The sequence below is a fragment of the Macaca nemestrina genome, chromosome X, assembly GCF_043159975.1.
Source record: "Macaca nemestrina isolate mMacNem1 chromosome X, mMacNem.hap1, whole genome shotgun sequence".
NCBI lineage: Eukaryota > Metazoa > Chordata > Mammalia > Primates > Cercopithecidae > Macaca > Macaca nemestrina.
Genome location: NC_092145.1, coordinates 143944020 through 143958808, shown reverse-complemented (window position 1 = coordinate 143958808; position 14789 = coordinate 143944020). Strand labels below are relative to the sequence as shown.

General features: G+C 41.2%; 1 protein-coding gene across 2 annotated transcripts in view; it reads left to right on the top strand.

The window, feature by feature from the left end:
• Nucleotides 1–14789, top strand: part of LOC105478172 (taxilin gamma) — a 56312-nt gene that overhangs the window by 27047 nt on the left and 14476 nt on the right. For both annotated transcript variants that reach the window (XM_011735228.2, XM_011735229.2), the window contains exons 2-5: nt 3788–4091; nt 5375–5466; nt 11765–11935; nt 13275–13469. In XM_011735228.2, the coding sequence (XP_011733530.1) occupies nt 3788–4091; nt 5375–5466; nt 11765–11935; nt 13275–13469 (762 nt within the window). The remainder of the gene's footprint in view (nt 1–3787; nt 4092–5374; nt 5467–11764; nt 11936–13274; nt 13470–14789) is intronic.

The window sequence follows — 14789 nt, the reverse complement described above, 5'->3', positions numbered from 1 at the left end:
CAGCTATTATTACACAATAGTTTTTTGGCCTTCTTTGAGTCTTTTTTTTTTTTTTTGAGACGGAGTTTTCACTCTTACCGCCCAGGCTGGAGTGCAATGACGCGATCTCGGCTCACTGCAACCTCTGCCTCCCAGGTTCAAGCAGTTCTTTGGCCTCAGCTTCCTGAGTAGCTGGGATTAAAGGCATGCGCCACCACGGCCGGCTGATTTTTGTGTATTTAGTAGAAACGGGGTTTCACCATGTTGGCCAGGCTGTTCTTGAACTCTTGACCTTGGGTGATCTGCTTGCCTCGGCCTCCCAAAGTGCTGGGATTACAGGCGTGAGCCACCGCGACTGGCCTGTAGTGCCATTCTTATACCTAATGGGTTTCAGGGAATAGGTTTGAAACTACTATTATTATTTTTTTTGAGATGGAGTCTTGCTGTGTCACCCAGGCTGGAGTGCAGTGGCGTGATCTCAGCTCACTGCAACCTCCGCTTCCCGGGTTCAAGCAATTCTCCTGCCTCAGCTTCCCGAGTAGCTGGAATTACAGGCGTGCTCCACCATGCCCGGCTAATTTTTGTATTTGTAGTAGAGGTGGGGTTTCACCATGTTGGTCAGGCTCGTCTTCAACTCCTAACCTCGTGATCTGCCCGTCTCGGTCTCCCAAAGTGTTGGGATTACAGGCGTAAGCCACTGCGCCTGTCCAAAAATTTTTTTTTTTAAATTGGGGAAAATGGTATTAATAGTACTCACTTTTTCCCTCTCTGTTGCTTTTGTGTAAAGGGTCTCTTTATATATCTGTGCACCCAATTAGTACATGACATTTTAATATTTGATTAAAGTAGAGGCGAAACTAGTAGTTACATGTGAAATGTAGCATTGAAATTATCACTTTGCACCTGTTCTGTTAATAATACTGCTATAGTATGTTATTCGGGTATATTAATGATTTTTTTTTTTTTTTTTTGAGATGGAGTCTCGCTTTATCACCCAGGCTGGAGTGCAATGGCGCAATCTCGGCTCACTACAACCTCTGCCCGGCTAATTTTTGTATTTTTAGTAGAGACGGGGTTTCACCATGTTGGCCAGGCTGGTCTTAAACTCCTGACCTCAAGTGATTTGCCCACCTCAGCCTCCCAAAGTGCTGGGATTACAGGCATGAGCCACCTCGCCCGGCCTATTAACAATTTTAAGAAGTTTCTACAGTAGTGAAATCATACAAATGATTTTTCCTGAAACTTGATTGTGAATCCTCTCCCACCCCAAGAGATGAGGTCTCACTGTATTGCCCAGGCTGTCCTCAGACTTGCCTTAGCCCCCCAAACAACTGGGACTACAGGCATGTGCCACGATGCGTGCCATCGTGAATTTTTGAAAAACTTTATGGGTTATGCTTGAGAAACATTGCTCTATAGAATATGATACATATGGAAGTGAATTTTTGAAATCTTTTCAAATAATTTAAGAGTTTCAGTATTTGTAAGTTTTTTCTATCTGAATTAGACTTAGAGTGTGGCATCAAACCATAACTGAAATAGATAACCCATTTCCCCTTAATGTGTTACTTTTTTTAAGAAATCAAAGTATTACATGTACATTATTTTAGAAGTGTCATGAAAAGCAGCGTATCTTTAATCTGTCTTCTTAGAGGAAAATATTTGTTTTGGTTCCTCTTGAATAATGTATAAATTGCAACTTTTAAAATAAGCTTTACTGAAATAAAACATAAATTGAGAAAAGTATACAAATCATAAATGTTAGGCTTAATGAATTTTCACAAAGTGAATGCGTCAACCTCATTTAGACCAAGAAATAGAACACTACAAGCACCCCAGGAGGCCCCACCCCCAATGGTAACCGCTATCCTGATTTCTAGCACCATTTATTAACTTGCCTTGTTTTCTTTTTTTTTTTTTTTTTTTTTGAGACGGAGTCTCGCTCTGTCGCCCAGGCTGGAGTGCAGTGGCCGGATCTCAGCTCACTGCAAGCTCCGCCTCCCAGGTTCGGGCCATTCTCCTGTCTCAGCCTCCTGAGTAGCTGGGACTACAGGCGCCCGCCACCTCGCCCGGCTAGTTTTTTGTATTTTTTAGTAGAGACGGGGTTTCACCGTGTTAGCCAGGATGGTCTCGATCTCCTGACCTCGTGATCCGCCCGTCTCGGCCTCCCAAAGTGCTGGGATTACAGGCTTGAGCCACCGCGCCCGGCCAACTTGCCTTGTTTTCGAACTTTATACATAAATGATTTCCTATAGTAGATACTCTTCTGGCACCTTTTTCACAACATAGGTCTGTGAAACTCATCTATGTGGTTGCATCTAACAGTAGTTCATTCTTACTGCTTATATACTACAGTTTATCCATTCTGCTACTGATAGCAATTTGGGTTGATTCCATTTTGGAGCTATTACGAATAGTGCTCCTTTATTCTTGGCCTTTGGATACACATATGTACACACTTGGGCAAAATCCCAGGAGTAGAGTTAACTAGGTTAGAAGGTATCCATATTGCCAAAGAGTTTTTCAAAGTGTCCTTGCCAATTTGTTCTTATGAAAGCACAGTATTGGATTTATCAACATTAGACTATAAAATATAAGATTTTATTTTCCTTAACTTCTCCATCCCCTCCTACTTTGATATTTTGACTTCTTCAGTTGCATAAAATGATTATAACCTAAAATCTCAAATATCTGCTCTCCCATACATTTTTGAATGTAGCTTTTGTCCATTTGTGATAAGAGAAGGATACTAAACACCTCCTCACCTCAACTGTATTATTCAGAAAAGGAAGAGGCCCTCTTTCATATGGAGAGTAAATGCACAGAATTTAAATTTGTGCCACATCATGACCAGGTAGTGTTCACAAGGGGAAAAAACTCAAATAGGGTTAACAATGTGATAGAAGAGAGAGTAAGGTAAAATTACTGACGTAAGAATAACATACTGGAATAAAGGCATCTTTACCATGTGTATTACCTGTATGAAGGCTGGGATAGTTGCTTAAAATATCAGTCTCAAAATTTCCATGGCTTAGCATGAGAGAAGTTTATTTCTTGTTCACCTATACTCCAGTGTAGGTTTTCTTTGTAAGTAAGGTGGCTTTCCTGTATGTACATAGGATATGGAGGCCCAGGCTGCATTTATCCTGTGGCTCTGCCATCCCTTAGGGTCTTGGAGATGTCTACGTTTTACCAGAGTTGGGGAGAGATGGTGGAGAAAGAACTTGTGCTTCTGAGAATAAAAGTCTTGTTACAGAAAGGACAGTCGTGTCCTATACCCACATTCAGTTGGTGGGAACTTCATGCGGAAGTCGCCCCTTGGTGTAAGGGGCCTGGGAAATGTAGTCCCTGGCTGGGCACTTGTCTCATAGTGTCAGCTCCACAGGAACTTGGGGGAGCATGGGATTTTAATGGATAGCTAGCTAGCTATCCCTGCTGTACTCTCTCCTTGAGGATAAGATCAGAATAATTAATATTCATTAACTGGGGACAGTTTCACTTCTGTTAAGGTGCTAATTATGTTAAGTGGTGAATTTTTATATGGAAATCAATTTAGATTTATAACTAAATGGCTTTCTTGCCTCCTTTGGTACTGCATAGTTGTGTGATTCATTTTAACTTTAATTTCCTTATACTTTATAGTTAGGTCACCTCTCAGTGAAACCTAGAAAGTACCATATTTACATCAATTTTGCATACCACTAAGGAAGAAAAAACCGTCAGGCTATGATGTTCCGTTGCTTGTGAACATTGATTACATTTGATTTAACCCCTTCTCCATCTTTTTTCTCCTTCTCCTTTCCTCTAGTTTGAAATTGGCACAATGGAAGAAGCTGGAATTTGTGGGCTAGGGGTGAAAGCAGATATGTTGTGTAACTCTCAATCAAATGATATTCTTCAACATCAAGACTCAAATTGTGGTGGCACAAGTAACAAGCATTCATTGGAAGAGGATGAAGGCAGTGACTTTATAACAGAGAACAGGAATTTGGTGAGCCCAGCATACTGCACACAAGAGTCAAGAGAGGAAATCCCTGGGGGAGAAGCTCGAACAGATCCCCCTGATGGTCAGCAAGATTCAGAGTGCAACAGGAACAAAGAAAAAACCTTAGGTAATAATCCGTTCAGTGGTTGGACGTTTCACATGCTAATCATTTTGCTTGTGTTTTCTGCAGCCCAGATCATTTTGAACACAACCACTTTAGAGGTGCTTAGCCAACACACCTAGTGTCTTCAGTGAGGTTAGTCCATGTGTCTGCTGCAGTTATGTGCAGGAGGCCAAAACAGCAGGGAGGACGCTTAGCTTTTTTTCCAAAATAATCAAGAATTGGCTAATTAAAAATTTTTTTTTTTAGAGACAGGGTCTCACTGTGTTGCCCAGGCTGGTCTCAAACTCCTAAGCTCAAGCAGTCCTCTCCTGCCTTGGCCTCCCAAAGTGCTGAGATTTCAGGTGTGAGCCTCTGTGCCCGGCCACACTGCAGTTATTTCTGATCATATTCAGTAATCGTGTTTAATCGTCTCTTAAAGGTCTTATTGACTTTGGGTTAAATGAGAGAAGATTTCACTAATAAAATTTTATATGAGTAGAAAAGCATTCTTTTTTGAAGTCACTCTTTCCCCCCCACGGCAGTCCATATGTCAGAATTATTTTAAGATATATATTTTGATGCAATATCTTACATACAAGAATGAACATTACAAAAATAAAAATGGTACCTATCACCTAGCTTAAGAAATAAAAGATTACCCTGTACTTTGAAATGCCATTAGTCCCCTCCTGTCTCAGCCACCTGCCTCTCTCTGCCAAAGTCCTTACAGTATTGTTAAGGTCTTTTCCCCACGGGAAGAGCTATCTTGTCATCCTTTAGTTAGTTGACCTTAGTTAACACATAGAATATACTTAGTAAATCATAAGAAAAGCATACATTTTAAAATTGTTCATAGGAAAAGATATGTTCACCTGTGATTATGTGTGTCTTAGGCAAAGTGTAGTACCAACGGAAACTCCCTTTGAACTTGCTTCTATATTCGAACTTGGTTAGGAGGAAGCTTTAAAAAAATTTCCATGCAATTTGTAACTTGCCCTTTGTCTTAACTTGGACATCAGTGATTAGGCAAGGAAATTTATAAGCTTTTAACCAGAGTTCTTAAAAATAGCTAGCAGTGTTAGTGAGTCAGTTAAGAAATTTGGGGTGGGGGTGGGGAGGGGAGCGAGGCCTGCTAATCCAGAATTTAAAAATTGCCTTTTTCATTGAGCTGGTAAATCTCTTGTTTATAATCATAGGTGTAAGTTACTTTACTCTGGATGTCAGAGCACAGGAATCGTTAGTAGAATTTACAGGTTAGATTTGATCTCATTCTTCTGGGACTTATTTCTTTTCTTGTTAATCATCAGGAAAAGAAGTTTTATTACTGATGCAAGCCCTAAACACCCTTTCAACCCCAGAGGAGAAGCTGGCAGCTCTCTGTAAGAAATATGCTGATCTTGTGAGTATTAAATCAAGGATGTGAGCCATATAAAATATAGTGAAATGTGTGTGTGCTTGGTAAGTTTCTTAAAGTACAAATTTGATATGGCCTTAAATGTAAAATTGTATTTTATTCTGAAATTGAAGAAGAGAATCTGCTTTGTTGGGGCTTTTTGTTGGTTGTATAGTTTCATTTTATGAGGTAGTATTTAGGGAACATTGTAATACTAAGATGTGGCAAAGATTTTCTAAAACTCAGTTTTAGAGTATAAGTCAGCCTTTGCATTGTTATGTTGTGATGCCTTAGGTGCCACTCAGTTGGGGTGAGGTGGTTCCTGTCTTAAACTTTTCCTAGTGGAATTCTAGAGATCAAGGGCTGTTTTGATTGAGATTGTGAGTTACATGAAATCGTCTGCTAAAACAATACTGTGTCTCAGAAATACTTATTTAGCGGCCGGGTGCGGTGGCTGACGCCTGTAATCCCCGCACTTTGGGAGGCCGAGACGGGCGGATCACGAGGTCAGGAGATCGAGACCATCCTGGCAAACACATTGAAACCCTGTCTCTACTAAAAAAAATACAAAAAAAAAAAAAAAAAAATGCACATTCTCATTCACTAGGTCTTGGTTGGGGCCTGAGGATCTGCATTTTAACAAATGCCCGGGCAACAGTGATGATGCTGCCAGACCTTGGATCACACTTGAAGTAGCAGGGGCGTAGGGTGTTTTTGTTTGTGGCTTTTGATTTTATTGTTTTGATTGTGGGTTTGGTTATTGCTAAGCACCAGCAGTAATGACTGTGTTCATTTCAGGATGTGACACATCGAAGACTTGCCTAGTGAGTAATCTCTCTTTTATACAGATTTGTGCCGAAAATTTGAAAAACAAAATATGTATTGTTTCCAGAAAATGTTCTAAAGCTTGATTTCTTGAAGCTAGCACATATTTCACTTAAAAGGTAGATATAGGCTGGGCATGGTGGCTCACGCCTGTAATCCCAGCACTTTGGGAGGCCAAGGCAGGCGGATCACCTGAGGTCAGGAGTTCGAGACCAGCCTTACCAACATGGAGAAACCCCGTCTCTACTAAAAATACAAAATTAGCTGGGCGTGGTGGCGCATGCCTGTAATCCCAGCTACTCAGGAGGCTGAGGCAGGAGAATCGCTCCAACCCAGGAGGCGGAGGTTGTGGTGAGCTGAGATCGTGCCATTGCACTCCAGCCTGGGCAACAAGAGTGAAACTCTGTCTCAAAAAAAAAAAAAGAAAGAAAGAAAGGTAGAGTATATATAGGTTGTATAGCAGTGAGGCCACCAAGGGAGTCATAGCCTTTCCCAAGGATTATTCTGAAAAGTTCCCTTTTGCCATCACTGTCCTCTGCCCTTTTGTGACACAGATCATCTGATGTCATTGTGCTTGTTGCACTGACATGCATAACTGTTTTGTGGAGCAGTTGGAATGGATTTCTGTGCACTGTAACTGGGATTGTCCATTGGGGAGACCCTATGGCCAACATGTTCACCAGATCACACAGATTCATGAAATTGTAGCATTTTGCTTTTAGCTGTGGATACCATTAACATGATCCTTAAGTACTTTATAATGCTTTTCTTTCCCATCCTGTAGTCAGTTTGTATAGATTATTATAGTGTAATAATCTTAATGTATGCTTGGGTAGGTTCCATTCTCCTTACTCTTTTCTTCTGAAGTATCTTGGCTCTTCTTGGCCCTTTACTCTCTATAGATTTTAGATTCAATTTAGTAGTTCCGTGTGTTGGGGGGCACTATTTGGGATTTCAAAGAGCATTTCACAGAATCTGTAGATACATTTGGGGGAGAATTGCCATCCTCATATTAATGTAACTTAAAAAGTGGTTATCCTGGCCGGGTATGGTAGCTCAGCCCTGTAATGTCTGCACTTCGGGAGGCTGAAGCAGGATTACTTGCTATCAGGAGTTCAAGACCAGCCTGGGCAATGTCGCAAGACCCTGTACACACACACACACACACACACACACTCACGCCTGTAGTCCCAGCTACTTGGGAGGCTGAAGTGGAAGAATCACTTGAGCCCAGGAATTGGAAGCTGCAGTGAGTTCGTGCCATATGGCACCCTAGCCTGGGCGACAGAGCAAGATGCTATCTCCAAAAAAAAAAAAAAAAAAAAAAAAAAGGTTCTCCTTATGAGAAAAAAGTGAAATTAGATCCTTACACATCCGAGGCAACAATCAATTCCAAATAGATTAAAGGCTTAAATGTCAAAAATTAAGCTTTAAAATTTTTAGATATTATTTTGACTTATCAATAGGTAAATATTTTTCCAATCTTGAGTTAAGGAAATATTTCTTATAGCACAAAAAGCATTGTCAGAGGAAAGATTGTACAAATTGGCTTTATTGAAATCAAGACTCTCTTTTTGTCAAGAGATGCCCTGAAAAAAGTGAGAAGATGGCCAGGCTTCGTGGCTCACACCTGTAATCCCAGCGCTTTGGGCGGCTGAGGCAGGCGGATCACGAGGTCAGGAGTTCAAGACGAGCCTGGCCAATATGGTGAAAGCCCGTCTCTACTAAAAAAATTAAAAAAAAAAAGCCGGGTGTGGTGGTAGCGCGCCTGTAGTTCCAGCTTCTCAGGAGGTTGAGGCAGGAGAGTTGCTTGAACTGGGGAGGTGGAAGTTGCAGTGAGCCAAGATCACGCCACTGCACTCCAGCCTGGGCAACAGAGTGAGACTTCATCTCAAAAAAAAAAAAAAAAAAAAAAAAAGAGCGAGAAGACATTACAAACTGGAGAGAACATATTTCCAACAAATATAACCAGCAGGAGATTTAGTATCAAGAATATCTAAAGAACACTAATGTGAAAAGGACAAATATCCCTATGGAAAGCTGGATGAGAGACATGAAAGGGACATTTCATAGAAGTGGAAAAACAAAGATACGAAGATACCTTAACATAAGGGTCCATAAACATTCAAAGAGGTGTTCCACCTGATAAGTGATTAGGGAAATGCAAATCAGGACCACAATGAGATGCCATTTTACGTCTGTTATAGTGGCATAAATGAAGAAATCTGATTATTTTGGAGAGGATGTGGATCTATATGGTCTCTTATATATTGCTGTTGGGAATATCAATTCGCCATTGTCATGTGAAATGAAACATTTAGAAATCATTGCCCGGCAACCTCATTTCTGATGTTTGTGCACAGAAGAGAAATTCCTGACACGTGTATACCAGGAAACACATGAGAATGTTCATACCACTGTGAATAATAACAAAACCTAGAAACAGCCCAGATGCCCATTTATACAAGAAGATGGATTAATAAAGAGTTCCGTGTGCCATGTGTGTTGTGTTTTTATTTTTTATCTATTTGTTTATTTTTGAGACAGGGTCTCACTCTGCCACCCAAGCTGGAGTGCAGTGGCACGATCATGGCTCACTGTTTATTTTTTAGAGACAAGATCTTATTTTGTGTGGTATGTTTGTGTGTGTGCTGTGTTTTTAAAAAGTAGAATATTAGACAGCCTGTGGGCCAAATCCATCCAGAGTCTGTTTTTACACTGCCCACAAGCTAAGAATGGTTTTAATTTTTAAGATGTTTAAAAATAAAGAACACATGACAGAGACCATATGTGGCCTGCAGTGCCTAAACTATTTACTTGCTGGCCCTTTACAGAAAAAATCTGCTAAGTCCTGATCTGCAGCTACACGCCAACAATGTGGATGAGTCCTAGCAATGTAATCGAGTTGTGCTGTCCAAGACGGTAGCCATCAGCCACATGTGGCTTATTAAACTAGTATAAATTAAAGAAAATGAAAATTTCAATTCCTCATCTGCACTAGCTACAATAAAGTCAAAACAGCTAAAACCAAAAGGATTGTTTTTTTTTTTGAGAGGTACACACAGAAGAAATGAAATAATACAGAAAGGAAAGCGAAGGAATAATGAACACCGGATTCAGGATTGCATTAACCCTGGGTCAGGAAAGGCAGGAGCTCCGCACCCTGGTGAAAGTACAGCTAGTGTGTGCTGGACCTGCAGCCTCTTAAACTGGGTGGTCGCATGTAGTTCGCAGTAATTTTGCTTTACAAAATTATGCAAAAACAATTTTTTTCCTGCAAGAATTCCAGTAAAGGTGTTTTTGGTATCTGTAAATGTGGCTGTAAGGATGCGTGATATGTTTTGGTAGGCCACAAGATGTCACTCTTGCTCTTCAAATTGTGACTCAGCATCATTTCCTTTTTCAGTAAAAGCTTTATTGAAAGGTCAGTAAGGCTGCCATCTTATCTGTTCATGTTGATTTAACCTTGAAACAGACTGATTTGTTCCATATCTAAAATTGCAGCAGTTCTTCTCACGAAGAACCCTGAGTGCTGTTTACTGAGTTTTAGATTCTGATGACTGTTTCAGTATAGTAGCCTGTGGGTGTAAAACTTGATAGTATTGACTCCTAAAACATCATTTAAAAAAACAAAACCCTGCCGGGCACAGTGGCTCATGCCTGTAATCTCAGCACTTGGGAGGCCGAGGTGGGTGGATCACCTGAGGTTGGGAGTTCGAGACCAGCCTGACCAACATGGAGAAACCCCATCTCTACTAAAAATATAAAATTAGCCGGGCATGGTGGTGCATGCCTGTAATCCCAGCTACTTGGGAAGCTGAGGCAGGAGAATCGCTTTAACTCTTGTTGCCCAGGCTGGAGTGCAATAGATCGTGCCATTGCACTCCAGCCTGGGCAACAAGAGCAAAACTCCATCTCAAAAAAACAAACAACAAAAAACCAAAAACAAAACCCGGCCAGGCAATGGTGGCTTATGCTTGTAATCCCAGCACTTTGGGAGGCCAAGGCAGGTGGATCAATTGAGGTCATGAGTTTGAGACCAGCCTGGCCAACATAGTGAAACCCTGTCTCTACTAAAAATACAAAAATTAGCTGGGAGTGGTGGCAGGTGCCTGTAGTCCTAGCTACTTGGGAGGCTGAGGCAGGAGAATCGCTTGAACCCGGGAGGCAGGAGCTGCAGCGAACTGAGATTATGCCACTGCACTCCAGCCTGGACAACAGATTAATAGTCTGTCTAAAAAAAAATAACAAAAATAAACCCCCAAAGAAAATAAAAAAAAATAACCCCCCCCCCAAAAAAAAATAAAACCCCAAAGCACAATAAATTTGATTGTTAAAATATTTGGATTTCAGCAGGTTTTTTGCCAGGTAGGAAATGATCTAGACAGACATTCACCCAGCAAACAGCAATTCGGGACATGCCTGGCTTTAGCACTGAGTCACTCCTGGCCTTCAACATTGGAGTAGGTTTCAGTGAGAACTAGGGCTGGTTTATTTTCCAAAAGGTTAAGGCTGGAATACTTGGGCAGTGTTCCCAGTGGGCCCAGGAAGATTCTGGGGCAGGAGGTATCCGGTTGAAGGGCATCATCCTTCCAAAAGCACAGGATTGTAGCTAGAAGTTGAGGAGCCCATGTTGCTTGTGAGTTGTTGGGTTGAGAGCAGGAAGAAGATCTGTGATCAGTGTCTGAAGTCAGGAAGCTGGCAAAATTCAGGACCCCAGGGGATAGGAGGCCAATACAGAAGTCAAGAAAGCCAGAGATTCAGGCTGCTGGCTTCAAATCCCAACCTCACCCCATACTGATTATCTGTACTAATTAAAGAATGTTGGGCAACTTATTGACGTCTCCAGGCTTATACATTTTTTTCTGTAAAACCTGGATAATAAAGGGTTGTGAAAATTAAATCTGTCTAAAGGATTTTTTTTAGAAAGAAAAAGATTGATTATTTTCTGCTACCCTAAATTTGCTTACTTTTCTGTCACAACTGGAAGAGAGGAAAAGGGTGGCAATGTAGCATGGCATGAAACAATTTAAATAATATATTATAGGCCGGGCACGGTGGCTCAAGCCTGTAATCCCAGCACTTTGGGAGGCCGAGACGGGCGGATCACGAGGTCAGGAGATCGAGACCATCCTGGGTAACACAGTGAAACCCCGTCTCTACTAAAAATACAAAAACTTAGCCGGGCGAGGTGGCAGGCGCCTGTAGTCCCAGCTACTCGGGAGGCTGAGGCAGGAGAATGGCGTGAACCCGGGAGGCGGAGCTTGTAGTGAGCTGAGATCCGGCCACTGCACTCCAGCCTGGGTGACAGAGCGAGACTCCGTCTCAAAAAAAAAAAAAATAAATAAATAAATAATATATTATACTATAGTATTTGACTTTTTGAAAATGTGTTCCATAGCTCTCATTATAATTCTTCTAGCCATAACTGTAAGGTTTTTACTGTACTTCCTAAATGTAAAGTGCTTATGAATTTTAGCTGGAGGAGAGCAGGAATGTTCAGAAGCAAATGAAGATCCTGCAGAAGAAGCAAGCCCAGATTGTGAAAGAGAAAGTTCACTTGCAGAGTGAACACAGCAAGGCCATCTTGGCAAGAAGCAAGCTAGAGTCTCTTTGCAGAGAACTTCAGCGTCACAATAAGACGTTAAAGGTTAGTTGGTTCGTTTGTTTTTTTCAGGAGGGACTTAGCTGATTTCATAATCAACCTTGTGCCTATCTGAAATAAATCCTTGTCTCTACTTGGAGACAGATACTGCCTTGCTTTTTATTTTGCTTGGCCTGATGCCTTGTGTGAGGTCATTGTAAATGTAAGACCAATTCTTTCTACGTAAGTTTTGGTTTCCTGTTCAAGGAAGAGCGCCTTAGTTGCCTCATCCTTGGCCCCAGGGAATCTATGCCCAAGGCCCTCCTGCTTAGAGCCGTGGCTTAGGAAGCTCAGAATTACCATTTTTCTGCTGAGCACTGATACAGCTGATCACCAAGTAGGAAAAACTGCAGTGAAATGAGAAACTAGTAACAGACAGTCTGGGAAGGGAGAACTCCTGCTGAACTCTTGGGTGGAGCATTGCCCAGGAGTTCACCCCCAGCTATTCAGTTGCTAAGTACTTTTAGGAAACCACTTAACACCTTGGCTGATTGTAAAGGAAGAGGGAATAGGTATCCAGAGATTCATTGGTATCAACAGGGGAAGAAGGAAAGGAGCAGAGCCGCAGGAAGGAATCTGCCTGTTAGAATGGGACAGGCTTGTCCCCATGTACAGTTGCAGTATGACTTTGAGCAGGATCTCTGATCAAACACCCTTTATGCTGTAACAAACCCCCAAGGCCCTAGACTATAAGAGCACTCTTGAAATGGATCTTCACCTGGTATGGGAGCCATGATTATCTTCTTTGCTTTTGAGCCCTTGGATTTAGATGTCAAAGTAAGTGATATTTTTTTTTTCCCATAGGAAATCAATATTTTGAGTAGGCTCGTAACTGTTCAGACACGTAAAGGTCTTTTGACACACATATCCTAGCAAGAATTGAAAGTAAGCTTTGAATTTTTTTTGTTTTTTTCTTTTTCATCATCAGAAAGTAGTTACAGAAAGGAAGCTTTTTGAGATGAGGATTCCATTTGTCCTTTGCCCTTTAGGGAGTAGAAGTTGTGACCCAGAAAGTAAGCGGCAAGGGAGCAGAGGGAGCAGGATCTCTTCCGACCCATCTAAGATGATGGCCTTTGTAACCGGCGAGTATTGCAGTAGAGTGAATTGCGGACAGCCATAACATTTATTTTGTAGCAGGACAGTTTGCATCTCTCTGGTTATCTGTCTACTTAGGAAAAAATGCTTGCTTTTCAATGAGAGCCTTCTGGTCATAAATAAGGGGGAGGAATTGTAGTTCAGAAGCAATATGTCAGGGCAGCAACAAATGAACCCACACGGCAGCAGCTTCTCTTGTGAGCATCTTCTCTATAGGTCTGTATTAACAAAAATTATTTTGGGTAATAAGGAGGAAAATATGCAGCAGGCACGAGAGGAAGAAGAACGACGTAAAGAAGCAACTGCACATTTCCAGATTACCTTAAATGAAATTCAAGCCCAGCTGGAGCAGCACGACATCCACAACGCCAAACTCCGACAGGAGAACATCGAGCTGGGGGAGAAGCTGAAGAAGCTCATCGAACAGTATGCACTGAGGGAAGAGGTAACGGAGTTTGGTTTATTTAAACGGCTTCTCAAGATTAGCAAAAATGTCACCATTCACACCTAAAGTAAAATCGCTGTCACGGGGTGTTTCAGAACTTTGCATATGCATAGTGCATAGTGGCAGTCGGTTATTTATTATTTATTAGGCAGTCGGTTATTTATCAGGCACCACAAGTGAGATCATCACTTGATGTCCCAGGAGTCACTGGATTTGGATAAAGGCGGTTATTTCTAGGAGACATGTTAAGTACTGCTTGTCTTCATGAAATACTGGAAGATTGCAGTTTTTGCATGCAGATTGTTTTCCCTTATCCAGACTAATAATGAATAAATATTTGGGCCCCAAATACCCTGTATCTCAGACATCTGATAATCTGTACAGTATCCACTGCCATGGTATTATACCTATATACTTATGTTTCAGATTTTTTTTTTTTTTTTTAAACGAGGGCTTTATATTATTTGAGAGGAAAAACTTACTTCTAACCCCTCACACATAAGCCCATTGAGGGTAAAAAGTTTACTGGGAAGATCCATGGCTAATGAACTTGGCCATTGGCCTTCAATGAAGACTTTTGGAATTCTTTTATAAGCTAATCTGAAAGTTCAGAGGTAGTATCCTCTGAACAAAGTGAGGAACTTTAAAAACCAGGTTTGTACCTATTTGCTAGAAGGTACAAACCTGGTTTTTAAAGTTCCTCACTTTTAGAGGTTTGATGGACAGGGTTAGAGGCTTTAGGTTTTTTTAAATGGTGCATCTCTGCCTTTAACTTTAGTGAAATGTTGGGCTTTTATGTTCCTTACAGAAAAGAATTCAAAAAGCTGATTCAAATTAAAAAAAAAAAAAAAGATCAGGCATCTGTGTGTTACTTTATCCTGTTTTCAACTCAAACTTTATAGTTTTACATACAGCCCTTCAAAAACTGCTTTTTTTTTTTTTTTTAAGGATTTTATTTTTCTTACTGGCTTTTGCTTTTTTTAAAAAAAAATTATGAAAAATTTCAAGCTTAACAAAAAGTAGAGAGATAATATAGTACCTGGCTTCAGCAGATGAAACCATAATTCGTGTGTGTGTGTGTGTGTGTGTGTGTATGTGTGTGAGAGAGAGAGTGTGTGTGTGTGTGTGTGAGAGAGAGAGAGAGTATGTGTGTGTGTGTGTGTGTGTGTGTGAGAGAGAGAGAGAGTATGTGTGTGTGTGTGTGTGTGTGTGTGTGTGTATAGACAGTTTCTGGCTAAATTGCCCAGGCTGGTCTTGAACTCCTGGGCTCAGGCGATCCTCCCTGTCTTGGCTTCCCAAAGTGCTGGGATTGTAGATGTG